This window comes from Poecilia reticulata, linkage group LG14 (genome assembly GCF_000633615.1).
Source record: "Poecilia reticulata strain Guanapo linkage group LG14, Guppy_female_1.0+MT, whole genome shotgun sequence".
Lineage (NCBI taxonomy): Eukaryota > Metazoa > Chordata > Actinopteri > Cyprinodontiformes > Poeciliidae > Poecilia > Poecilia reticulata.
In genome coordinates, this window is record NC_024344.1 from 20,298,920 (window position 1) to 20,326,877 (window position 27,958).

At 40.2% G+C, this 27,958-nt stretch overlaps 1 protein-coding gene across 5 annotated transcripts in view; it reads left to right on the forward strand.

Moving 5' to 3' along the window:
• Positions 1 to 27,958, forward strand: part of igsf9bb (immunoglobulin superfamily, member 9Bb) — an 89,674-nt gene that overhangs the window by 25,016 nt on the left and 36,700 nt on the right. For all 5 annotated transcript variants that reach the window (XM_008428389.2, XM_008428392.2, XM_008428390.2 and 2 more), the window contains exons 2-7: positions 3,365 to 3,556; positions 12,764 to 12,910; positions 18,353 to 18,504; positions 19,741 to 19,858; positions 23,605 to 23,746; positions 24,703 to 24,848. In XM_008428389.2, the coding sequence (XP_008426611.1) occupies positions 3,365 to 3,556; positions 12,764 to 12,910; positions 18,353 to 18,504; positions 19,741 to 19,858; positions 23,605 to 23,746; positions 24,703 to 24,848 (897 nt within the window). The remainder of the gene's footprint in view (positions 1 to 3,364; positions 3,557 to 12,763; positions 12,911 to 18,352; positions 18,505 to 19,740; positions 19,859 to 23,604; positions 23,747 to 24,702; positions 24,849 to 27,958) is intronic.

The window sequence follows — 27,958 nt, forward strand, 5'->3', positions numbered from 1 at the left end:
CACACACACACACACACGCACACACACACACACACACACACACACACACACTCCAGGCGCTGTTTTGTGAGTCAGTGCACCTCAGTGGTTTCTCCGTGTCCTCCCCTGAGTCTTTGATTGTAAATGAGCTAAACCTTAATGTTTGCCAGGCTGTGGTGGCAGTGGGGCGGGGCGAGTGGGGGTAGGGGGCACCCTTCCTCTCATCTTTAAGCCCTCTGCTCTCCCGGGCGTTCCCGTCGTCTCACCAGGTCCAAACGGTGAAGTCATACCTTCCAAGGGGGCCTGTTTTTGTGCAGTGTCTGATGATGTCACCAGCAGCCAATCAACATGTAGCACAGCGTGAAGAAGCGCGAGTGTGTGTTCGTATGTCGGTGTTAGTGTGTGTGAGCGAGGGGGAGAGGGTGAGGTGACGGTGGGTGAGAAATCACAGCTGGGGGAAAAAAAAAATTAAAAATCGCTCAGTTATATCTACTATCTGCTTCTTCAAGCTTTTTTTTTTTTTTTTTACAAAAGCAGAATCATATCAGAACCCTAATCTTTCTGATAGGATTTCTCTCATATTCTTTTTAAGAAAGCTAAACGTTGCTTTGTGTTGATATTAACCTTCTCCAGTGTTTTACGGGTGGGGAGGTCATTCACAATAAGAAGTAATTATGCAATAAACACTTTGATCGTAGCATGATGAAAGCAGTTTTCTTCCATTGAGGGAAGCCTATGCTGTATCTTTTCATGCCTGTGTATTGCTGCTGTAGGATGTATTTCAAAAGCTCAGAGCACTGGAGAGTCTATGGTCACAGCTTCAATAGATATTTAATTATCAGAGTAGTTTAATTGTTTGGTGCTGCTCCATGACGAACAAACACTAATTGCAACACGGAGACACGGAGGACCTTTTGAGTTTGTTTTTTTGTTGTTGTTCTTGAGAAGCTTCTTTGCTTCAAAAATACTTTTTCTGTTCTACTTATACTAAGTTCTTTAAGATGGTGCAGCTGGTTTATATTCATAAACGTTTTTTGGTTCAGATGGGGAAAAAGAAAAACAACTAATTTTACATCCCGTCACATCAAAATCCACTTTGGTGATGCACTGAACCAAGGATTGGCTCTGAGTTACTTGGGGAGAGGCTTTGGTAACAGTTGCTATGGTAATTGCACAGCATTGCTTATTGACCTTATTTTCTATAAAGTTCTCAACCATTTTGAATAATGTTTATTGACTTGCTCTAACATCTTCTCCTTTTTTGTGTTGATTAACCTGTCAAGCTCATTTAAGCTATTCAGAAATCCTTCAGTTCTCTTTTTCAAATCAAAAAATGTTTCAACAGCTTCTGAAGACCAATATATTTGTCACAAAGCAGCGGGGTGTTAGGAATAGTTTCTGCATTACAGTGGGCCCTTAAGTACCACAACTGCATTTTCTTCTAAATATTTTCTTTCTAATCTGTGAATAGATGGATTTTCCTCAAATAACAGAAAACCCAACAGGAAAATCCGCAAATCAAGTGAATCCTCCTCCAACAAATACTTGTGGATGTCTGACGAATCCAAAGTAACAAACAGCTGAACTTGTTCACAAGCAAGTAGAATCTCTCAACCAATAAGTAACTATACTTAATCCTACTTCGTAGTTTAGCGTTCCTCTGAATTCCTGTTAGATTTTCCACTAACTTCCACGGTAAAAGCTGTGTTACCCAAAATGCTGTGCACCACATTTTAGACCTATCCTTCATGCTCTTAGTCATTCAGATACTTTGTTTTGGTCTCGTATAGTGGTGAAGGCTCGGTGCTAACATTTGTGACAATGATCACAAATTTTTCGCAGGAAAAGTTGAGAAAAAATTAATTTTAGATAATTAGCTTTGCCTTTTCCTTGTTAGAGTGGGATTGTTGACTTTGGTTGCTTGATGTTGTTTTGGTTGATGGCGCATATTTAAGAATGTGTTCTCATGTTTGCACTGGTTTAAAAGTAGCTTTGTTTTACACTTCTTAAATTAATTTATCTAAAATGAAGGCCTTAAAATGTCTTAAATTCATTGCAGTAAGTTTAATTTAATTTTTTCTCACGGGACTTTACTGTTTCCCAAAAAGTCTTGAGTTGCCCGCAGGTATCTTCACTGCGTTCAGAGACCTCTGAGAGATCTTTTCTGTTTTGAAGAGACCCATTCAATACCCCCAATTTTGTGAAGCCTTTAAACTTTTCACAGGAGAGAACAAGTTGACCCAGCAGATCCTGAGAGCTAGCGGAAACATTGAGACGAAAGGGATTACAGAACAGATAACTGAATTTATCGGTCTCATTGATCAACCTGTCCCTCTGGTCAGGAACTAGGTGCTTTTTTCCTTAGCGCTGTATTAGAGCTACAGACTGAAACAGGGATGAAGTCAAGTGAAGTCATTTTTGAAAAATGTTCTGGATAAAAAAAGGAACATCACTGTAGTCAATAACATAATGATTGATCCGGTTTGACATTTTTGCATAGGCTTTGCTAGGCGGCACACAGAGACGCTTTCTGTCTCAGTTCATAGAGAGATAAATGACAAAGTTCTTGTTCTGTTTGCCGTCTTACTCTTTCGATTCTGAAGGACATTCTTTCAGCTGCTGAGACACTTGATTAGATGCGTTGACTTGGACGATGATACCATTCATTCCTTAAGCTGAGCCATGTTAGAACTGGCATGGGAACAATAGAAGGATTCAGATTCAGAGAGAGGACGTTCAGCGCTTCATACCCCAGTTCAGAGTGAATTCTGTTCAGAAAGGGTCAAAGGTCGAGGTATTTCTGAATGTCCAGACATTTACGCCACACTGCTTCTCTGCTGACGCCTCTCCGTGCTCTTGGAGACAAACAGGATGAAAGAGCTTCTGTTGAGGCATCGTAAGTGGTTTAAATTACTCTTACTGATCTTGCTACATCCTCCCCTCTGCAATGAATTTCTCACTTGCTCACATGCTGCTCAGATTGCTGAACTTGTGAAGTGGCATTTCTCACTATATCACTCTCTTCATGGGGGGAACGTCGTTCTTTTCTCTTTTAATCTGAACTAACCGCTGCATTTCCTATCGAATCACAGAAGATATCCTAACCACAGAAAATCATACCTGGTTGGTAGTCAAGAATATTTGTGTTTACTGTGCTTGGCATTAATATATTTGGTGGGGCAGAAGAACTTTTAGTCTTTTATAGAACCATTTGATATAGATGAGAAGAGACGAATTGGGAAATGTCTTTTTCCGAGGGATTATTTGTGCCACTATCTCTGATAAAAGCATCCATAAAATTACCCTTCGAATGGTGGGTCAGACTATAAGTAGACTGATGCATATCTTGGTAAGTTTAGTCTGACTTGTACACTTTGTGTCCCAGGTGCCCACGGAGTGCGAGAGGAGCCCCAGTTTGTGAAGGCACGCGCAGGAGAGAGCGTCATATTGGGATGCGACGTGCCTCACCCGCTGAACGGAAAGCCCTATGTGGTGGAGTGGTTCAAGTATGGAATGCCAATCCCTTTCTTCATCAACTTTCGCTTCTACCCTCCTCATGTGGACCCAGAATATGCTGGTAAATGCCCAAAGTATCGTCACGCCGATGCCTTTTTAGCACAGACAAGGAAAATGGAGCGTCTTAAGTCAAAGTGATAGGAGTAGAGACATTTTTGGTGTTTATATTTTCTCTTCTGGATGAAAGAAATTGAACTTTTCTTTATATACAACTAATGTTTTTACTCATTTATAGCTATATATTTATGACAGCGCTCACAGACTTCTTCAAGAAAGGGCATTAAGCTTCCAGTCTGATAAATCAGCTGTGATTTCTTTAGTCTTGGGAGACCAGCAAATGGCCAATGCGTTCACGAGAAACCAATATAATCACCAACCTTATTTACTTATGTGACTCTAACAAAAATTGTCCTAAAAAGTCAATTAAAATTTGGATTGGCAGATAAGGTTTTTTAAAAACTGGCGATCGGTTAGAAAACTGCAATCGCTGCACGCCAACAATGAACCCATATCGATTCGTAGAAACTATATATGCATTTAGATATATTTATATCGCTCTTCTTTTTCTGCCTTGCTTTGATGTAAGCATTTTGTCCAAGCTGCCTGATCAGCTCTGCTCTCCCCTGTGTGAATTATGACAGCATAAATGAGATGACATTTCCTTAAGAGGCAGCAGCTCTTTCCATCCCACATTATTTATGTGCAGTAGGGGTCTGATTGTATGTCTTAGACTCGGGGAGTTTTATCACGCTTCTATTCATGTCAAACTGGAGCACATAAGTTGCCATTTCAGGAGTGTGAGATGGATTCAGCAACCACCAGGACTTCAGCTATCTAGATACCATGCATTATGAGATTACGTAACAGAGTGATGTAGCTGGTAGATGTCATGCTTTGCATTTCAATGGCGATCTCTCTGGGGTTTAATAAACATGCATTGTTTTCAGTTGTGAGCTGCAGCCCCCTCACCTAGAAAATAAAATAAAAAATAACTTTCCTACAGGATCCGTTTGTTGATCATTTTAAATTGGTAGCCAGTGCAGTGCATACCTGCTTTTGTAGTCAGTTGTGAGGAAGCATTTTCCATTAAACAGTGTTTGCAAAAGTGGAAGTATATTCACGTTCATCCTGAACAAAATATATGTCACATGTGTCGAACTCAAGGCCCAGGGGCCGAATCTGGCCCACCGTAGCTTTCTATGTGGCCCTCTAGACTCCAGATTACATCAATTACTTCCTCCAGTTTTTCACAAATCTGCAAAATTCCTGAATATCAACAGATGCTCACATTTTCCCCCTGAATTTTACGTTCTTAAAATTGGCTGAAAACATTGGGTTTAAGTGACTGCTGCCTCAGCCTTACATGATGTCGAGCTATAGTCCGTGATCGATATGCTGAGTAATAAAAGTTACGTTTAGTATCATACATTAGTGAAAATATCCTTACAAATATTTCTACACAAAGTCTGTGATTTGATTTTGATTGTAAAAAAACAAACAAACAAAGAAAAACACAAACATCCACAAAATCCTGGATGGACTAACCAGTGTGAAAAGATGTTCAATATTTAATTGTAAGAAATGCTTATTGAATACTGATGCAGTCATTTATTTGCATTTTAACAGCTTAGTGGGTTTTATCAGTACATTCTGGCCCTTTAAGAACATTCAGAAATGAGTTTGACACCCAAGAATGTGTGCTTGAAATGCAGGGTTTACCCAGAAACATGCTAACCTTAGAGGACAAGGCAAAAAGGCAACAAAATAAAATACAATCAAAAAACTATTCATTTTATTATATTAAAAAATATATTTTTGCACTTACACAAATACAAATGTGCATTTTGTACATTTTGTAAATCATTCTACTTAGTTGCACATTTCTTTGGAGTACGCTAGTTTTAGTAACTGCACAGTATTTTATGGTGTAATTTTGCTTTTGCTTTCAATTATTTTTAATATTTATATTTTATATTTTTATTTTTAAGACAAAAAAATAAAAATATAAATAAAACTTCAGCCAAATCCGAATTGGCAGATCGGCCTTGTTAAAGATCAGTGATTGGTCAGAAAGTCGGTGTATCTTTTCTAAAAAGAGTTCAGCTGAGTTTCAAATTAATTTCTTTTGTCACTTTTACCATCTGCATAAAGAATAAAAATAAAAAAACACCCCATAAAAGGTTTCTGTTTCCTTAATCTACCAGTATTGTCCAGTTTTACCTCAATGTGGAGGTGAACCCGATAACGTCTGCATCAAATTATCCGCAGTGTCGACCTTATCTGCAATGAGACACATTTTTACTTTTAACACAAGCGATTCCAATCTACAGATCTGTTTGAAAGCACACCGATTGATTCACCACTGTCTGTATCAGATAAAGATGTCAAACACTTCCTGTCTCACCTGCAAGAGTTACGCTGCAGATTAGAACATCGCTGGAAATAAAGACGATTTGCATAGACCTGGAATATCGTCACACACACTATGAAGCACAGCATCGAGATGTCTTCAGGGAGTGAAGGTGGCTGGCAATGAAACTGTTTGAAATATAGAATCACTACCTGTGAGAAACACCAGACTTTGTTCTGATTACGCCTGTGGATTTTATGGCAGCACATGCTGAACTCCTGGGTAACTCCTCCTGCAGTAACCAGCGAAAATTTATCTGAAGAAGCCATGCTATTTATTTTATTTTATTTTACTTTTACAGTCCTTTCTCTGTTCTAGTGAAGTTTGTACAGGTCAGTAGAGAAGTGGAGGGGAATCGACTGGTAAGTCGATTGAAGGGAACTCAAGCGATTGGGACTGAGAAAACCAGTATTAGTCAGGCTAACTAATTAAACAGCTTCATTTTACAAGGGAGCATAAAGATTGGTCATGTTTTTTTGGTCATGTCATGTTTTTCTAATAATAATTTTTAACATATCTTTATTTTATCCTGAAGTTTCACTTGGGCTTTTTTTTAATCTTCTTTTCCTTTCTAAAGAATACAACTCGATTGAACTTAAAATTTGTCTCCATGTTAGATCCATAAAGCTTTCCGTGTCGTGTCATGCTATGCGCTAACATGTAGTCGTTTAGCAGATGGTTTTATCTGAAGTGACTCACACAGTAGAATCAAAATGAAAGCTTCAGCCACTCCAAAGTAAAGCAGAACTACAGGTGGGACAGGAACGTGTCTGATCGTTAAAACACGTTCCTGTCTTAACGATCAATAGATGAAGCGCTCCCTGAGAGATTAGTTTTTAATTGTACACTGGACTCTCCCTGGGATATCCATGACCTGATACCGTTGGGAGGCGTTTTTAAAATAAAGTCCTGGTGACGTGTCAGTGAACATTTTTTCAAGTGACCACCTGTTCTTCTTAAGTAAAGATAAACCTTTATTGGCCTTTGCCACCTCTAACTTTACCTCGCTTTTCGGTAAGGAGTAGCTACATATAGTGATGTCATATAAATCATGAAGTCAAACATATCTTATCAAAACTGACTCGCAGATGCTGGATGGACTGATTGTTGCTGTAAAAGGCTCTGAGACATTGGAGTCACATAAGAAATGCTCATTTCTGAGCATCATGTTATAATGTTATTCTCTCATCATAAACACACCCAGATTGTTGCTTTTATTCTTTTATGCATGTTAGAGAAATTCTTGAATCTCCCATGGCAACCGTTCAGTTGTGAAAAACACCTGGATGGACCGAGCGCCTCCTTCCAGGTGCAGGTCTTCCTCAGAGCCACAGTTTCCAAGCTCCCGGCTCTCTGAGCACCTCTGCCCTGCATCTACCCTACTCAGCTCCTTCAGACTAGCCAACAGCAATTAGCAAACACCCGGTGGAACTGGGGATCTGCTGAGTTCATCATATGAGCTGCTTCTCAGTGAGATGCTGGTAAAAACGTTAAAGGGTTGTTAGAGCATGCGACAACTTCCTGAAGGCGGAGTTTCAGAAAGAGCAGGAGCTTTTAAAGAGGCCCAATTTCAATGCGTTAAATTACAAAGTCACATTTCTTTTTAGTCATATTTGATTTATAGAGCATTTTTATAAACAACTGAAGGTAACATAGAACTTGATTGTGCTATAAAATAGGACAATGTGGCTGGAAAATACCTAACACTGCCCCTTTAAGCGTACTAAGGTTCTAAACTGAGCTGGTTTCCTATTATTCTCAACACGGGTCAGGTATTTTGAGCCCACTAAACCCTGCTGTTGGTTTAACATGTTTGATTTCCTTCCCAAGATAGTTTGAGATTATTGCTATTGTCTGTTAATGACTCCCCCCCTCTTCTCCGTCTTTGTTGCAAAGAGACTCTGTGACTTCAGTCTCAACCAGCACATATCCGTCTTCTCTTATTTGCTCTGGTAAACGTTCCTCGCTGGTAGAAAGAACTGGATGTTGTTTGAGCTGAATAATTATTGTTGTGGGATTACACGCCGCTGAGTTCATTACTGAAAGAAAAGGCTTTTAAGTTTGCCCACACTGGATTTTGTGTGTGATAATGACATAATTGTGACTTTGTGCGGTTAATGGAGTGTGGAGACAAAACAAGGCCAGTGAGATTTTAGAGTGTTCGTTTTTAAATGCCACCAAAACCCCTCGGTGACTTCTAACCACAGTCGGTGCTGTATCGACGCTTGCAACCTAAATGGATCTTTCTGTTTTTACTGGTGCCTTTAATTTTACTGCTGCAGTCAAATGACATGCAGGCATTATGCAGTGATGCCGCTTTTATAGAATGAAGCGGTCCTTTGTGCGCTCTGCACGTCATCGTCGTATCTTTGAGATGGCGACTTCGATTTGCTGCTGTTTTTTGTGTCATGAAAAGCGCTGTTGAATATTTTAGACCTTACATTAGTAGCACAAGTGGGGAATTTTCCAATCAATGCTTTTCCTTCAGAGCCAGTTACCGGGGGGGTTCCATTCAAATCTGTTCCCTGTCTGCTAGCGTTGGTTGCTGATATTTACATTTTCCTGAAACACAAATGTGAAAACTGCACTTTGTAAATACAGTTAAGTTGTATTTTTGCAGTGTTATTTATAAAATATTAGAATTACCCAGAAAAAACAACCAATAAGCATGTGACCTGACCCGCAGTCTACACCCCAACATCATACGTTTCTTTCCCCATCTACCTTATTCTGCATAACAATACTGTTTTGGATCGCTCTACCTGCAGTGTGTTTAAAATCTAATTGTCTGCTTCACATGAAGCGCCGTATGAGATCAATAAAACTGCTGAGCATGCAGCGCTGCTGGTTTTGATCAAATAAGGAGTCGATTCAGAACGCAGTCAGGCAAAGCAACGATATCAGGCCAACACCAGAACCACAACTGTCTGACACAAAGCCAAAGGCGATCGCGTCAGATGAAATTCCTGAAGCCGAGGGAGAGCGGTTCTCCCTAACGCACTGCCTGACAAAAAAAACACAAAACAAAACAATAAAAAAAAATTGAGATGAAATAAAATCACGTCAGGTGTCTGCACTGCACAATGTAGGATCACACGGATAAAGGAGTTTGCAGTACCACCACAATACCGGTCCATTGTCAGCAGAGTGCGGCCTTGAAACAAGCAACAATTAAGTGTGGATTGGAAGTCGTAAAAAAAAAAACACAGAGTTGAAATCTGAGCTGATCTCACATATTTGAAAGATTTAGGGACCCGGATGCCAACATGAGCACGTGAGCAGCAGCCCACAGATACACACAGGTTAAAATATGTCAAGTAAAGCTTGTTGGTTTAGCACATTTCAACAAGAAAGCGGTCAAAGGTGCTTTACATGATATAAACATAACACCATGTGCAGACAAAAGAACATTAAGTTGCTGTGGCAAAAATAAAGGAGCAATAAAAAGTTGCAATGCAGACTAGAATTAATCAATGTTTCAGTTTTTACGAGTAAAAGGCAACTATGATTTAACTCTGAGCTCAGAGTTTCAACTGCTTGGCACTTTTCTGTACGTTTGTTTCCAGACTAGTGGAGCATAGAAGCTTCTCCATGTTTGGTTCTGGTTCTGGTTCTGCGGATGCAGAGCAGACCAGAACCAGAAGACCTGGATGGTCTGATACAACAACAACAACAACATTGAAGACAATAGAAAATGTATTTATTGAAATAATTAGCTAGCTGCAGGAAAGCAGACAACTAGTGACTTATTACTTCAAATATAGATGCTACAACTTGGTGTCATGAACACAATTAAACATAATAGCAGTTATTGATGTTTTTTCTTTGGCTTTGGGTGTGCTACTCAAATGTTTTCATGATCTTGTCAGTATCTTGTCAGTTTTCTAGTTTTCTTATTTTCAATGATCATCAGTTTATGGCTGCAGTGTTTTGTTGCAGTCCCTCGCCTTGTTAAAATATCTCAGGCCTTCTTTGCAATATTTCACAGCAGCCTTCAGGGGAAACTTAAGGTTTAGCTATTACCACATGTGATTTTTTTTTTGTCCTGCAGAATTTAAAGCAAGCCAGGCAGCTTACAGAGCAGCGGTGTCTCCCAAGATCTCGTTATCAGCCCCCCCTGAGCTTTCAGGGATCAAGGATCCTTGTTCAGGGTTTCATAAAGTCCCCTGGTAGTAATAGTTTAAACTCTCAGGCCACACAGTTAATTGGTATTTGTCTGCAGCTATACGCCATTATCAATAAGCAAGCCACAAATATGGTAGTGTTTTACACCAGTTTAAGTCCATTTGTTCAAAACCCAGACATAAACATCTTCATGCCTTTTAGTTTTAGCAACCTGACAATGTCTGGATATTTCAGAATGGAAATCAACCAACTTTTCACAGTGATTTGAATCATTTTGGAAGAATTGTTAAAAAATGTAACACATAATAGAATGCTACTCCGTCTTTGGTAAGCTTGACCTGTCTGCTGTAAACGGGTGGAGAACGCGTCTGTGGAAATGTCCAGAGGTGTTTAAGGATTTTGTCCCCGTATAGATTTATTCTTCTTGGTTAAAATTAAAGCAAATTCAAAGTACACTTTTTAAAGTGAAAAATTGTTTACTAAAAAAATAAATATGAAGATATAGCTAATAGGCAACCTCAAAACTGACACTACCATCGAGCAGAGAATGTTGTCCTTTGCTGTGGGGTAATTTTGACCCATTCTTCATTAATCAATAATTGTTTTCCTCTTAGAAAATGAAATAATCACAGAAAAGGGAATTTTCCATTTACCTGGGTTTTTCTTTGGTAATTTGATTATCAGAAACATTAAACATTACTTTTTCCCAGCATTTTATGTTGTTCGTCTGCTGTCTCTTTAATCCGTACTACTTTGTATAAATAGAGTTAAAATCAAAAATTTAATGGTACTTTCAGTCATGCTGAGAATTTTCTCTTTGGTATTTTACAACCATCTGCAGCTGAGGGAACTCTCCACTCTCAAAAGTAATCTTAGAAGATAGTTTACAGCGAGCCACACATTAGTAGCGTGTTCATGTAGACTCACTCGAGCGTGGGTTCTCATTTGCTTTAATGCTTTAATACATCAAGTCCAGTAGGGGATCCAGAGAAGAGACCGTTAACACTCAGCCAATGAGAACTGAAAAGGCCAACTGAAGCCAAATTATCTTTAAACAAACAGTTTTAGTGTAGTCATAATCAGCGTTTAACGCTCATTGGTGTGAAATAAATAGCCTAGCATAAATAAGCAGCAAGGCAAGGTCTGGTTTCAGTCACAAAGAAAACATCAGTGAATGGAAACCAGACAAATAGAAGCTCATAGTTGACTTAATGGTTTTCCTTTTGGTGCAGATATGTTATGTGAAACTACACTGCAGGCAAATTTGTTGTTTTTTTGTTTTTTTTTCTTTTGCCAATATGCGACCTATGTCTGACTTTTTCATAGCTGTTTGAACAGCTCACTTTGGACGTCTTCACTTTTCCAAAAATATCCAATTTCTGCCATTTCCATATGTGATACCAAGTCAGATTTGCTACTGATCATTTTCAAAGGATCAGCAGACTAAACTGGCATATCGCATTTTATCCAACTTTTAAGTCTAGCGTCTTATTTTTGCACCAGAAGAAGCAAGACTCTGTAAATCCGGATGTAAAACAATGGCTATGCAATTATGAAAGAAGTCTGTGTCAGTGAAGAACATTACGTCACAATCCAACCAAACTTCTTTACAGAAGGAGCAGTCAAAGCTCCACAACACTGTGTTCATTAATATTAGTTGTGCTTTTTCTTTATTAACAAGTTATGATGTTGTGACATAACATTGCTGGGGAACTTTAAAATCCATCCATTATCACTTCTATAAACATCGCGCCGCTGTGTGACATCGACGTTTTTCTTCTTTTTGGTTGGAAACTGTTAACACAGAAGTTTGATTCCAATTGTATCTAAATTATCAGCATAAATGACAATGCAAAAAAAAAAAAAACAGATTTCAGAAAAAAATCTGAATCTGACATAAACTTCCCCGGTGTCACACATACTGCCACACATACTGTATGTTCTTAGCTTTCTGCATTCCTTAAAATTAGGTCATAAAACTCTAAAATAATCAAGTCTCGACATTCATGCATGTCTCTTAAATTGCCGCGAGAAACACCCTCCAACTGGGCAGTGAGGGGATCGATGCTGGAGCTCCTGCAGCCCTTTGTTTTGCCTTCGCTTCCATCTGTTTTGATCCAGTTGCCTGATTGCCTGGAGCCACTTGGTAACCCCAGCCTCAGCTTTTGATCTGTGATCTGTAATGGTGGAATCCAGCTACTCCTGACTCTACTTACCAGCTCCAAAGCTAATATCTGTCCTGATGGATTGTGAGTAACCCCAGGGGTTACCATCCATCTTAAGCACGTTGTCATGTTGGCTTCTCCCCATCCCTCTGAGGGAGTAACGACCTGTCCTTGCCTGAGTGCGTCTGTTAAAATAGAGCACCACACTCATGGAAAACAGGGCATCTCAGGGATACTTAAATGATAGATTGCTCCGAGTATCCAACTGCAGCTTTGATGTCTGATGTTTACACTCCACAGTGTCCTTAGAAACAGGCTTTATGTTTTGTGATGTTTCAATAAGACACTGAGACTTTACTCTGTGATCCCTGCATATTTATATCCAAATGCTTATTCAGTTTTTGCCTGGTACTTTGCGTCTCTCGTCTCTATAAATAGACCTCGTCTGTTCATCTGTCCATTCATTTCCCTTTAACTTCTTTGACTATCTTCTGTAATTCCCCCCCCCCAACTGTTCGTGCTTCACCGTTTCCCTCTCCGTTGACACCTGATCTTCTGTTTCGTCCAGGTCGGGCCATTCTGCACGGCAAGTCGTCCCTGCAGATAGAGAACGTGCGTTCAGACGACCAGGGCTGGTACGAGTGTAAAGTGCTCATGCTGGAGCAGCAGTATGACACCTTCCACAACGGCAGCTGGGTGCATCTGACTGTCAACGGTAGGAAACATCGGACATCATGATATTTAAGAACCCAATACCTTACTGGTTGCTCCCACTCTCTCCCTCTCCAAGATAACAGACCTCTCGTGAAACAGAAAACAACTGAGGAGTACAACTCTAGAGGCATTGTTCTGCATAGAGTTGTACTTCTCATACTCCAATCAGAACTAAATATCCATCCCCTCATTTACCAGCTGAAAGCCTCCATCATGCTCTAATCAGGCGCTCTAGGACACTTGTTACTGTGGTAACACACACGGTGTATTATCCTGTATGCGTTGCTGGTACCTACCCCTGGGGTCGTGGCACATTAACTCAGTTTCCTCAGAGTTTCTCTCTTCCCTGCATCCCTTCAACTCACCTCTGCTGCTCTCTGTTCTGCGTGAAGCCTCGGGTTTCCTCTTCCTCTTTCTACTTCCTGTCGTTTCTCCTGTGCCCTTCAGCGTTCTGTCACTAAACCAGACATGACCTGCGGCGCTCTAGTCACATGACATCAGCCTGTGGTGTTGCTACACCAAAAACCACTGAGATCAGCTCATGCTTTACAGGCCTGTCACAATACAAATTTAAATGGATGACAGATTGTCCCATAACTTATTGTGATAGAGTTTGTAAATCTGAAGTTTTAAAATTCATTGCGATAAACAATAATGTTGTTTTGAGATCATTTTCAGTTCACATAATGAAAGTATGTATCGCCTGTCACGGCGATACATTTTATTGGATGGCAAATTGTCCCAGAGGTTTTTTCAATAAACACAATATTGTTCATTTAAACAATTTTAAAATAATATATTGATAATCGCAAAACAGTGTAAGTTTGCCATTAAAGACTAAAAGATGTTGTACAGAACACTCAATCTTGAACTGGAAGACATTTTAAAGATCAAAAATAAAACACAACTAAAAACAAATAAAAAAAAAAGGAAATAAAAATCATACACAACTGAAACCATAAACCGAATGGATTCTAAACAAAATTGCCCTTCAAAAAATATTATTCATCAGAAAAGTAATTATTGAGCTCATTTTGATTTATTATGCCAATAATTGAATAATTGCTTGCTGTGACAGGCTCAATGCTTTGTGAGCAGCCAACATGCAAGCACATCTATTATTAGTCTGGCTCTTAAACAAGATGTAATGGTGGATGCATTTTGATGTCATTATTCTTTACTACATGTTCTGACAGATATATGATTTTAAATTTAATTCCTGAGAATAGTTTAGTGCTTATATGGTGTCAGTACAACACAACCAGTCAGAACCTCAGAGCACACATCCTCGCTCAGTGGTAACTCTCCTCAAAGCTCTGCTAGCACCAGGAAAACCGTCTGCATCACCTGGGAAACATCATCACCGGTTTGTTTAAGCTTTTCTCCTCTTTCCACGTCACAAAAACATGGAAAGTTCTTCTTATGAGTTCTGCCGATAAGTTCTTAAATGCTAAGGGTTCTGCACTTCTATTTATAGTTGCTCGCCTGCAATCCACATTTCCCCATCATTGTCAAACATCATGGCTTGTCCGTGATTACACCCAGCACTTAATCTGTCAGCCTCGTTGTCACTGAAGAGTAAGTGCTGCATATAGATTTCTGTTTAGATGAAAATAGATTAGAGCTCGTGCTTCTCCTCGTCAAACTGACACCTCTTCTTCTTCTTCTTCTTCACGGTCGTCACAGTCCCTCCAGACTCAGTTACCTCTGGTTGGACTCCACGTGGTGCTGCCTAATAATGTTGATCCCGGTTCTTTTCCTAAGGCCTCAGCATGACTAAACACCCCACTGGGTTTTAGCGTAAGCCACAATCTTAAATGCTTCAGTTTTGTAAACCTGATCTGGCAGCTAGTTACGATCAGTTGTTCAAGTTTTCCCAAATTGAATCTTGCCTTTAAAAAGGAGTACGACTCTGGTTCAAAACGTTGGTGTCTCACTTTATATGCTAACTGAAATTAAAACGTTTTCACGTTTTAAAACTTACAGAAAGTAAGTGAAATAAAACTGGGATTTTTTATTTTATGTTTTTTTGCATGATGTCTAGTTTGGTTTCTGTTAACCTCATTGGATCTTCACTCCAAATAGAATAACAACATTCAGAAGCCTGGAGTTATGAGTGTGATTTCCACTGTGTTTTAGCCATATTTCTGGCTATGTCTCCCTTTCTGTGTGTTAGGCGTCCATAGACGCTGGAGAGTCTCGGTCAGCCAAAATAATAATTGTTAAAAAAAAAAAAAAACAATGTTCAAATCAGAGAACTATATTTATGATGCAAAAGAAAAATATTTCTGTGATTTTAGTCCAAATTTAATTACCGTTTTTTTCTGACTATAAGCCGCTACTTTTCCCCCACGCTTTGAACCATGCAGCTTACAGCCCAGTGCGGCTTTCCTGTGGATTTTTCTTCAACCGCCAGGGGTCGCTTTAGCAGGAAGTGAATCATTGGAAGTCACAATTGGAAATCAATGCTAATTTTCATGTAGAACAAGCGCATGCTAGCAGCAGGTACGACGGAGAAATTTCTTCAAACCCATATGATGCAGCTTTTAAGTTGAGGGCTGTCGATCTGGCAGTATAGGAGGGAAATAGAGCCGCTGCACGTAAGCTCGCCGTGAACGAAACCATGGTTTGGCTTTGGAGACGGAGGGCTGTGTCCTTAATATATCCAGCAGATTTATTGCAGCACTCTGTTTGAGAGCGGCGGAGATATCAGCGGCTTATATATGTACGTTTCCAGTTTTTTTTATTTTATTTGTTGGTGCGGCTTGTAGTAAGGTGCGCTCTATAGTCTGGAAAATATGGTAATAAAAAAGAAAAAGAAAAGATGTATCTAAATTAACAGTCATGCTAATGTACATGCTAATGAATTTACAATGGATTTAATACTTATGTACATCTCATCAGTGTGTTAGCTGTCGTATATGTTGTGTCCAAGTTTTTATAAACTTCTGTCGAGTTCATATTTAAGGTTACATTATGTATTTGTGCTACATTGTTATGTTATCCACACTTTAATGCACACTCATCTTCATTTTGCAGTTTACAGTTTCCTATATGATACATGCTTTATTATGTTTTGATCTGGTTACTCTGTTAGACGTTGCAGGGTCACATGCAGTTTGCTGTGACACAATGTGAGGCCTGGAATTAGCGCTCTGCCCTGGCTCATGGCAGCGCATGGAATATCATGTTAGCATATGAGAAGCTATGGGATTATGCTTGTAAGAAGATTAGCTTCAGACCTAAGTTGATTAGTCTGAGATTTGAATGTTGGTTTAAATTATGTTTGAGTTACAGATGATATCATCATGTAAATGCAGATGGAGCAGAGTTGAACTGGGGTAAAACAGAGAGATTAAGTATATTTTACTGTTTTTGGCTTGGACGATAGCTCGCTAGTTATGAATAATCGCCCCTTTTTATAATCCCAGCTATCCTGAGCAGACCAGAAGATCTAGTAAAAGGGTTTTACAAAACCGCTGCCGCTCTATAAAAAGCACAGTCTTTTACAGAAATATTACAAGGTTAATCATATGTTCAGTTTTGCATGCACTATCACAAAAAGACATCCAGTTTTGATAAATGTCTTTAATACACAACTTTTTTTCCCCCTAAGAAAAAAACATGTCATGTCCTTGAAGAATATAACACTCCAGGCTCACCTCTTTATTTCAAAATGTCTTCCATAAAGTCCATCTACAGATACTTCACGTGGGTCGGCTGCGAAACAAAGGATGGATATCTGGAAAGCTGTGGTGGAGGATCTGTGACGCTTTAACCCGTTCCTGTTCCCAAGGCTCGGGGAAGCTTGTTAAAATGCATAACATCATTGACTGTAAAATACCAGGACATCTTTAATAAAAATCCTGTGCATCCTGCCATAAAACAGAACATGTGTTGCAGTATGATAATAAACCAGAACATACAGCCAAATCAACATAAATGGTTCACCAGTTACTTCCCTGGCAAACTCAAGTCTCCAGTCCTCAATGTTGTAGAGAACCTGTCTGCTGGTGTAGCACACAGGTTCTATAAAAACTATATATATCTATATTTCTTTCCCCTATGTTGTCTGTGAATGCACTTTGAGTTATGTGCTCACAGAGTAGCTGCATCCGTCACGGAAGTTACATGATTACCTTTGACCAGTCGTGGCCACGGAGCAAAGATGCACTGACTTTCTCAATCAGATGACTAGAAGAAGGAGACAATCGACACAGAGGGACGTTTTTTTATCTGTTTCAGCATAAAATTGTCTTGGAATTGACCAGGCGGACTTGGGTGACCTTGGATTAACTCTGACAAACTTAGATTAAGTCAAACCTTGTCAAACAGTCTGGTGAGATAAACAACTGCGCAGGTGGGATGATGGCATCCCATCTGCGCAGCCTGCGCATCCCACCTACAACTGAACTTGTCCTACACACTAAACTCGTCTCACTAAATTAGCTTTGCCCACACCTGAAACGGTAGGTAGTTTTCAGACCACGATTTCTCAAATGAACTCTTAAAAACTCAGTGAACATTCTAAACTGTACAAACTCATATTTGGGGCCTGTGTTGTGTTGCAGACACGCGGCTCATTTGGCACCATTGATAATTGACTTTTTCTTCTTTTTCTCTGACTTAGAGCAGAGGGCTTAGCACCCCTCTCTGCTCTAACCCTCTGAAAAGTTATAGAAGACCATGTTCTGTCCTGTTGGTAAATGACTGTCACACAAGGTATTAACATCAGGGATGATATCCAGTAGAATAAATCCACCTGAAAGGCTGGACTTTTCTTAAGATCTATGTGAAATTACATTACTGCAGCAGAAACCTTGGCAGACAAGTACACATCAACCAGAGAACCAAAATGAATTGTTTCAAATATATTTAATAAAACTATTCAAACCGTGAATTGTCTCAAATATGAAAGAGTCTCGACTCTTAACTTGATCCTTTGTGGGAGAGCCTCTGTCAGCATTTGAGCTTAAAGTCTTTGTAGTAAGCCCTGCAGTTGGATGTGGGCAGCTCATCCCATTCTTATTGGCAGAAGCTCTGAAGCTCTTTCAGGCTTGAAGGGAAGCATCTGTTCTTTGCAATCTACAGATCTGGGCTCCTTAAATTACAGGAACAAACTTTAATGGCTTTTATTTCATGCAAAAGTCAAATGCAATGCAGTAAAAGTATACGTGGTTTTAAAAAATATTGGAATTTTTTTTATTTTTCTTTTGTCTATGTGCTACTCGTACAAGATGTACTGAGGTTTGTGGACAAATTGTGAAAACCTAAGAGGTGTTGCTACTTCTGTCATCAATTGCACTTGTCAGAGGTCTTCAAAAGCATTTAAACAGACAGGAAGACAAAATATGCATAGTTCCTGCATTATGTTAGTCATGTAAGAATGGTCCCTACTGGTACCTCATGTAGTTCATGTCCTTCCTGTCCCGTGTCTCCTCAGCCCCTCCCACATTCACAGACACACCACCTCAGTATGTCGAGGCCAAGGAACGGGGGAGCATCACGTTGAGCTGCACGGCGTTCGGCAACCCAAAACCCTCTGTCAGCTGGCTGCGAGAAGGCAGTCGTCTGATCAGCAGTGCCAAGTATAAGGTAGATGTTGCGATCCATCTATCCACCGGGGATGTGGGCTTGTTTTTAGGATGGGTCTAAAATTGTTACTGTTAACAGGATAGATCAAATGACATGGATACACGTGCCAATGCCACATATTTATCAGTGAAAGTTGTTGCCTTCACATAATGGTACTAATGAAAGAAAGATATGCCATTCCAAGAGTATGCAGAAATTACGTCAAAGTCCTCTATGGCCAGGAAGTCATAACATAAGGATTATATGTTAAATAATCCTTTCCAGACCATAAAGAAACCAGATGCTGGCTGCATTAGACACAATTTTAGAAAACTGATTGGTCGAATCAAGAGTCATACACACAAACTCTATGACTCAGTAGGTTTTTCTTCAGGGAGACTCGGGGTTGAGTAGGTTTGAGTTGGAGCCCATACCATGGAGGAGATGATGGTGCGGTCTCAATCAAGAAGAAGAGAAATAAGAGAGGAAGACACGCACCAGGTCTTGAGGTGAGAATCAAACCCAGAACTACAGCCTCTGTGTGCCGGTTCTATCTAAGCGACGCCCGGACAGATTATGGTTATTAATGAGGATCCAGGATAATGCTTAAAGACCGGATCAGAAAGCGCTGTAACGCAGACAGACACTGGGTGGTTTATTTGACCTCTGGTGTTGGACAGAATCTTGTTTCAGCGGGGATCAGGAGTTCTTCTGCAAGGGAACGGAGAAGTCAATCCGCCTGGGATGACGGTCTGCGGACAGGAAGTCCTGTCATGTGCGACACCGCAAAATGACATGTCGCAAGCTGCTGATGTTAGGGAGAAATACACATACATCGAAGAGAAATAATCATTTAATATTATCAAATTTTTATGTTTGTGTTTGACTTTACTCTGAGTACACCAAATATATTCAATATATTCCCTGCCTCTATTTTATCTTTAGGCTTTATAAACCAGTTCAGTGACTTCTTTAGAGTTGACAACGGTGAACGGGGAATTTTATTTTGTCTCTTCTGTAAAAGAAAAAAAATCACAGTTCAAAAGTTTTGAATGTGTGGGAGAGGTGAGACGTGTAGATTAAGGGTTTATTGCTTGTTTCATAATTGATAACTGAATGATGTTTTTATGATGTTAAGCACCTTGAACTGCCTTGTTGCTGAAATGTGCCATACAAACAAACTAGACTTGACTTAAGCCAGGTGACTCCATAGCAATGACCTGTTTCTGAAAGCTGAACATTGTTTAATGCTTTTAGGTGTCTGATGGGAATTTGACGGTGCTATCCATCACCCGGGAAGATCGCGGGGCCTACACATGCCGAGCCTTCAGCCCCCAGGGAGAGGCCATTCACACAACAAGGCTGCTAGTCCAAGGTTGGTGCATCCCGGTTTTCACCGATTCACATTTTCACAAATTCCGTCGCTCTTGTGTATTTTTTTTCATCATTTGAACACAGACATAACGAGAAGCTGTCCACGCTGTGTTACCTTGCACCAAGAGAGTCATGGGTTTGAATCCCATCCTGGAGTTTGTATGTTTTTCCATGTGGATGTGGGATTTTTCCCTCTGGGTACTCAGGCTTCCTTCCTCAGTTCAAAAACATGACTTTCTAAATTCATGCTTGTTAGTCCTGTGCGTCTGTGTTGCTCTGTGATGGACTGATGACCTTGCAAGGCAACAAGCCCAATGACTGAATCCTTTCCATACACTTTTACAGTAAATTATTGGCCTTCATTCCTTGTGAAAATTCAGCAGTAGCTTATAATCATGTTTTCTCTGTATTTATAGTAGGGCTGAAACAATTAATCCGAGTAATCGTGACGACTACGTTATTGAAATGTTTGTCTGCAAATTTAGTTTTTGATTAATCTTTGTCTGGACTATATAGACTCAAAAAAGGCCAATATACTCTGAGCAATAAATAAGCCAAAACATGTACAACAGGAGAGTCTTAAACAGTACTTGTGTGCATCGCACTGTATAGATTTGGAGTCCACAAAGAGATTGTTATGGACATAAATATCATTGTTACGATAAGATTTGTTGCACAGCGCCGGGGTCTGGTCACAGTTCACGACTTTCCCGTATAATTTCTGGGAAACGCGGATTAATAGACGGCCTCCTGGAAAGCCAGCGAGCAGCAAATCAGCAGACGCCACAGTGCCAACAAATCTTCAGGACTCTGCTTGTTCCAAATAGGCCGGGTTGGCACTGACACACAGGCACACGATGGCAGCCGTCACCAGCAAGATTACCACCAGGCTCACATAGTCCTGGTTGTCCTTCAGACTCGCTGGCAGATGGAAACACTCTGCATGTTCAAGTATCAAACTGCACGCTGCTAATCAGTGCTAGCATATGGGAGTGACGCTTTATAGCAGCAACATTGGCTCTCTGTGTGTGTTTGTGTGTCCCTGCGTGAAGCTAAATTCTAACAAATTACACATTTGTTAACAAAAGTCCTGCGTTTTTTTTGTTTTGTTTAATTTCCAGTGGGGTATTTGGAGCCAGTCTGAAGCAATAATAAAATGATACAACTCAGCAGTAAACCGATTTCAATTGTATCATGGCTTTTGTTGTTGTTTTTTTTAACCACAAATGCATTCACTATCAGGAGAGTTTCTCTGTGCCGTGTTTTGAAAATCATCAGGAAACTTTGCACACACCACCTCTATTTTAGTAAGTAATTTTTACAGGATGTATATTTTCGTCTCTAATCACTCTTTGAAGATTTAATACGCTTTAGTATGCTTCCTACCTGGAATCACAGAAGGAGGCAAGCAACAGATTGATAGTAAAATAACTATATATATGTATCAAACCTGAAGTGTATATATATATATATATTTGTGTGTGTGTTATAAATAATCCTCTTCTATTCATTCTTTTTCCCACGACTACACTGGCACAACCACTTGTAGATTTATTCTAATTACTATATCTGTTTCCTCTTAGCAACATGCATCATCATCATCTCTCCAAATGCCGTATAATTTTCTTAATATATTTTTTTTGTGTGCCAGAAATAATTAATTCAGAAACAGATCTTAGCTCCTCACCCATTCCCTTTGGGATGTTCATGGCTTTTAAGGGTTTGTCTTTTTCTAAATCAGTTTACTGAGTACAATTTGGCTCGACCAGCCGTTTGTCCAAATCTGTTTCTGCATGTAGTGATGCATCACAGCAAATGTCACCTTAAAGCATTTAGCAAGACAAACAGTTCAATAGATTTACAGTTCAGTAATATAGTATCTTCCTCTCTACATTTTAGCAGAATGTAGACATGGATCATTGCAACAGAAATAAAGTGAGCCACTAAAATCAGGTTTTACTTGGTCTAAATATCCACGACTCCTTTAAGTAGTAAACTGATCGGGACAAAACAACTTGTGGCAGGAGAAAAGTGGAAGTGAACCCATAAATGTCAGTTTGCAAAGTGAATGTTAAGTTGTTTTCTTTTATTATTAATTCAGCCTGGATTCATCTTATATATTAAAGACACACATTATTATTTAAGAAGATTTTATTCCCAAAATTCCACAGCTTAGAAAACTGAGAAAAACCTAAAAAGATTAAGATGATTAAAATCCAGACAAGAAGATGAAACTTTCAGCTCCTCTGTAATCCCTCTTCTCTGTCAAATCCGTCTTATCATGATATACCTCTTATCTTGATTTTAGCCCCGTCATAAATATATGAAAACCTGCATCTATTATCAGGGATTCATGCTAACCAATTTTGAGGTGATTTTATGCAGATATGATTATAGTAAGCTTCCCTAGTCTCTGAAATGTTTTGGATTGTTATCCTGTGGGACATTTTCCATCTCCAGTTTCAGTCATGCAGTTTACACTTCACTAAATTGAGAGGTATTTCTCTGCTCCGCCAGATCTGCTGTTCTTTATAGAAAGTAAGAGTTTGAATCCTTAACAAACAAATGTCTGCCTTACTTTTGGTGGAGTTAGAAAATGTGATGTCTGGTTTTAAAGATCTGAACAAAAGCAGGGCCATAGAAATTGTGTTATTATGCAATTTTTCTTAAAAATTTTTACTATATTTTGCCCAATCTTTCAGGTGCTCGTTTTCCCTGTTATGAAAACAGTCCTCTCCAAGCAGTCAGCACACCACCCAGTTTCTGTTTGTCTGCTGTGGTTTTCTTAGTGCAAATGAGGACACGGCGGTGCCTCCATCATCTCTGTGACATGCTGTTTTCCATCGGGTGACATTTGAAACCTTATACGGTCAAAAATTAATAACAATAATTTCACTTATTTAGCTTAAGAGAAACAAATTGGGGGTTAATTTTTCAAAGTCATATTTTCACCATGATATTCATTAATTTATTAAAGTCACTGCTTTAGAACTAACTATTCAGTTAGCATGCTAAATATTTAGTTAGCAAGCTAAATATTTAGCACCAAACTAAATGTATAGTGAGCCTGCTAAATATTTAATTCAATGCTAAATATTTAGTTGGCTAGTTACATATTTAGTTCACCAACTAAATATTTAACTCCTATGCAGCAAACAAAATATTTAGTTTGTAAATTACGTAAATGTTTAGCTGTATTTCAAACTAAATATTTAGCTGCCTTGCTTGCTAAATATTTTGTTAGCGTGCTGATGCCAAGTTTCAAATACAGCATGTTCTATTACAGGTCGAAGTTTAAACCTCGAGTTAATTCAAAGAACAACTTTTTTTTTTTTTTCTGCTGAAGGTCTCACTCTGAAGGAAACATCAGATCTTTTAAAGAATATTTTACGTTTAAACAGGTTTTTGTATCTCTGGACTTTCTTTGGCTTAGTTCAAACTGATACTGAAAATGACTAATGTCGAGTCTTTTTTACTCTGTGACAAAGAGTGTCGTTGTCAAGGCGACCTTAGTATAATCTGGACTGGGGTTTTCAGTTTTTAATTTAGCTAAAATATCCGCACTGGTTACCAGTCGACTACTCTGTATGTCTTTAATTGAAATATTTAGTTGCCGTTGTGTTGTTATGTTAAGACGCTACTTAAACGAGCCTAAAGCCGTCCTGTATGTGCTCCACTGTGTGTGTGTGTGTGTGCGTGTGTGTGTGCGCGTGTGTGTGCGTGTGTGTGTGTGTGTGTTCCCACCAGGCCCTCCGTTTATTATCTCACCACCAGAGAACATAACAGTGAACATCTCGCAGGATGCCTTCTTCACCTGCCAGGCGGAGGCCTATCCTCGCAACTTGACATACACCTGGTTCTGGGAGGAGGACAACGTCTTCTTCAAGAAGTAAAGTTATGATCATGTTCGTTATCGTTTGCTGATAAACAAGTCTCTTTTGCACCCATACTTTACAGTTACTGCAGATGACTGTATATACATGCCTTAATTGTACAATACTATGCAGAGCTTTTTTTCTATCTTCCACCTAATTTGCTGTGAGTCAGAGAGGTGCAGCACCGTTACAACCAAAAAACCCACAGTGTCTCCTAAAATAACTCAAAACTGTCAAAAGTAAGAATAATTTCACAAAACCCCTAGAAAGTAAAACAAAAATGAATCCCAGCCAGTTATTTTCAGTAGCTTGAGATGTCCGTCTACGACGTTAACGACTCTCCCCAGTTTACGGCCCACAGACGTGGTGGTTTAATATATTCCAATGGTGGTTAAAACTGAGTGAAATCTTTGGTGCTGGGATCAATAAATGTATCTGCTGTTTGCTGGAATTATGTTTTTGCTGTAGGGCAGAAACTTAATAAGTTGAGGGAATATGAGTTGCTGTGATTTTCGGTTACCTTTGAAGTCAGTTGATGTGTCGAGTTCCCAACATCCAGCCGCTCCGCTTTGATTTTTAAACCGAGCTCTGTGACAAGCGTCTTTTATGACCGAGTTAGAACGCCACTTTCACAGGGAAATGAACCAAAAATGACAAAACTGGATAAATGTGTTATCGTTTTTACAACGGTTTCACTTTATACACAAATGACAAGAGAATGAATGTATTTGCTAATGTATTTTCTTCAGTAAATTACAAAAAAAATCATCTTAAAGGTTATGAAACATACTGCCAGGCAGGAGCTTCAGTCTAGAGGACGGTTGACACTAAATGTTGCTCTCTTTGGAAAAAATTACTTGTGTAGAAACAGTTCATTAGGACGCCACTTCCAGGCAGCTGGTGGGTAGATTTAACAGACTTGCTGTGACTTACTGAATTTAGATCCCAGTGCCTCTCTTCATATCCACAGTGACCTCAAGCGGAGAGTCAGTATTCTCATTGATGGCTCCCTCATCATTGTGCAAGTCAAGCCGGAGGACACTGGGAAATACACCTGTTCCCCCAGCAACAGCCTAGGCACACCGCCGTCTGCCTCTGCCTACCTAGCAGTGCAATGTAAGTCAGCATTTAACAATTTTATCCTCTGTTTTGTTGTCAGGATGAAGATTTTATTGCAGATCTTCTTCATAGTCGTGCTTCTGAAATGTTATTTAGCACATCTACTGGATTCCTCTGATTGTTTGCTAAATTGGCCTCATGTGCATTATAAGTGTGTCCCATTGAAAATGCATTGGCTTCCAATGTGTTTAAGTGGGTTTTCACATCTGATATGTAGACTTGGTTTGATTGGGGACCAAACTTGCGATATTTGCTACATTTTCAGCTGGTGTGTTTTGCTCTCACACTGCACTGTGTCAAACTAGCCTTTGAGAAATCTATTCACCCCTTCGCCTGCGATGGCCACTGAGAGAAGTAGTACAGCTGAAACCTCTGAAGTAGACACTTAGTGCAACTTCCTTCTTCACAAAAACAGAGTGGCGTCAGGTTTTAGAGATTGTAGGATTTCTCGTTTTTTTCTTTGGTAAAAGACCACGAGCCACTCTTCCCGCTAGCGCCAGACACAAGCGTTTGTTTTGGTTGCACTTACCCAGAATGCCCTGCGCTGTTGTCTGCCTTCTGCTTTTGGAGCGGTCTCCGGTCTGCTTGCCGTTCACACATGCATTCGAACCACTCCAGAGCTCTCTTCAACTGAACAAAGGCCTAGGTTTTTAGATCGACCGGAGTTTGCTTTTTCTGGTCCAAATCGAAGTTCGAATACACATTCACCTCCCCAAACAAACAAGACTTTCTAGGCAAATGAGCTAGAATTGGATTAAAAGGAGGTTTCTTAAAGTTGTTGACTTACAGTGAATTTCCTCCCCTGGTTTATGTGTGTGTGCGTGTTTTGTCAGAGAATGAGAGACACGAACCGCTAGAGTGAAACAAACATTGCAACTTTCAGGGAGGTTGCTGATTATTTTTTCGCAGTCGAAGCAACGGCGCTGTGATCTGACCACATAGAGTTTGAATATCAGGTTGCGAATCTTAGCTCCAGTTTCTTGGTTGTTTTTTAAACACAGCGAATGTTTCTGCTGCTTTTGTCAAACACATTTACCGACAGCAGTAATTAGCTCGACAGACACCCGAGTTTGTTCCTTTTTCTCCACTGATTGATTCTTTGCAATTGGGTGGCAATCAATCTATTGAGTTGGGTGGGCCTGGATTTTAGATATAAAAAAACTGCATGAATGGATGGATTTTAGCAGACAGTTGTAATGTTTAGACTCTGGATGAGGAGAAACACCTCAAATCATTCTGACCTGATAGAGTAAAATTGAGCGACATGAGTGCACCTCCACTTCCCATCACCTGAATATTCATAAAGATAAAATGACAGAGTAAACATCCATGTGTGTTTGGTTTAAACTAGACCCTGCTGTAGATCATTCCCAACAAACTGTTTCCTTCGGGTGTAAGATGAGTTTCTGGACCATCGAACCACTTGGTTTTCTCTAGCAGGCTGACACTCGCTTCCTTCTCCCAGTCAAACACCTGTTTCCTCTCATAAACACTTTTCCATTTTTTTGCTTTTCTGCCTCTCTCCTCTGCCTCTCATTCCAATAGATCATTTCTATATTTCTTATTTGTACTTGTTTATGTACATTTGTGTGCTCGCTGACATATTACCCCTCTCTTTCTCTGGGCTGCCTCCTCATTTCTGAGCTGGAGCGCTCCAGCGGTTCAGCAGTCACTCGGCAGTCGGCTCCAGCCTGTGTGAATCCGTTGCCTGTGTTGCCTGTTGGGTGTTCGGAGCAGACGAGGAGAGGCAGGAGGGAGACGCGAGACCTTGTCGATCGGTGGTCGCCGTGACGCTAGTTAAATCGGCAGATCTTTATCATTTCTCCTGTGCCTCCCGACTGCATGGATGGCTGTGTATGTCTGTGTTTTGTGTGTGTGTGCGTGTGTGTGTGTGTGTGTGTGTGTGTGTGTGTGTGTGTGTGTGTGTGTGTGTGTGTGGGTGTGTGTGTGTGTGTTGGGGTGTGTGTGAGTGTGTGTGTGTGTTTGTGAACAGAGGTAGGCAACACCAGTCTGGAGAGGGAAGGGAGGAGTGAGGAAAAAGGGGGGATTACATCATTGCTGTAAGACTGGTGACTTTTCTCATCAGACTGCAGGGGGCTCTCTGATTTGTTCTGTCCTATTATTTCCTCTGATGTTCTTCTTTTCACTTTGCTCCCCTTCTGTCAGCCGTCAATGTTCTCCCTTCTCCTTCTGTCTCTTTTCTCTTCCTGTCTTTTTCCTTGAAGGGCTGTGCCGGCAACTAACTTCCCCTCAGCGTCAGTGGGAACCGAGCGCGTCGTGAGCGATAGGGCTCTCTGAGTTCTATATTTAGAAACCCGGCTGATATTCTAGTCTGCGGTGCCGGTGGCAGCGGCGCTTCCGCTCACAGTCTGGGCTTCAGGACAGACGTGCGTGTAGGTCCCGAGTTGTCCAAGCCGTCCAGCTTTTCCACCTCACTCAGTCGCTTGCCCTGCTGCTCATTTTCTCTCCCTTGCGGCGCTGTTGTTCCCCCTGCTCCTCGGTGACAGCATCCCATCACCAGCTCTCCTCCAGCGGCTCCGCTCTGCCTTACGTCATGCAGTCACTTCTGTCTCTCACCTGTCCTGTTTCCCACGCTCAGCCTCACTTCTCCTCCCTCTATTGCTCTGCTGATAGCTCTCCCCTCCTCCACTCAGTCACCTCATCTTTCATGCTTATCACCCAGTGCATAATGGGAAGCTCTCCTCCCTGACCTTAGTGGGGCACCACAATGTTCTGCCCTGTCCTCCAATTTCTGGATCAACTGAAACATTTTCCTTTTTTTTTGTCTATTCTTATTTAGAGAATAATGACCTCTCCCTTCCTTGTTGTCTGATTTTAAAAGGGTTTGATGACTGAATCAAACACCAGTTGAAAGAAGGTTTTTATGATGCAGAGGGGAAAGTAGGAGGTTTATTCACATGCCTTGCAGGGAAGGATAATTAGCATAATACATCTTTGTTCCAGTAAGTGCTGGGCTGTGTGTAGATGGCAAGAGAGGCTTTAAACCTCACCGTTATAAAACTGCTGCTGCAAAAAGGGAAATCTTGGCGTCGCCGAGTCATAGTATCAACCATTAGACGCAGTATGGAAGTGAAACCAGGAAATAA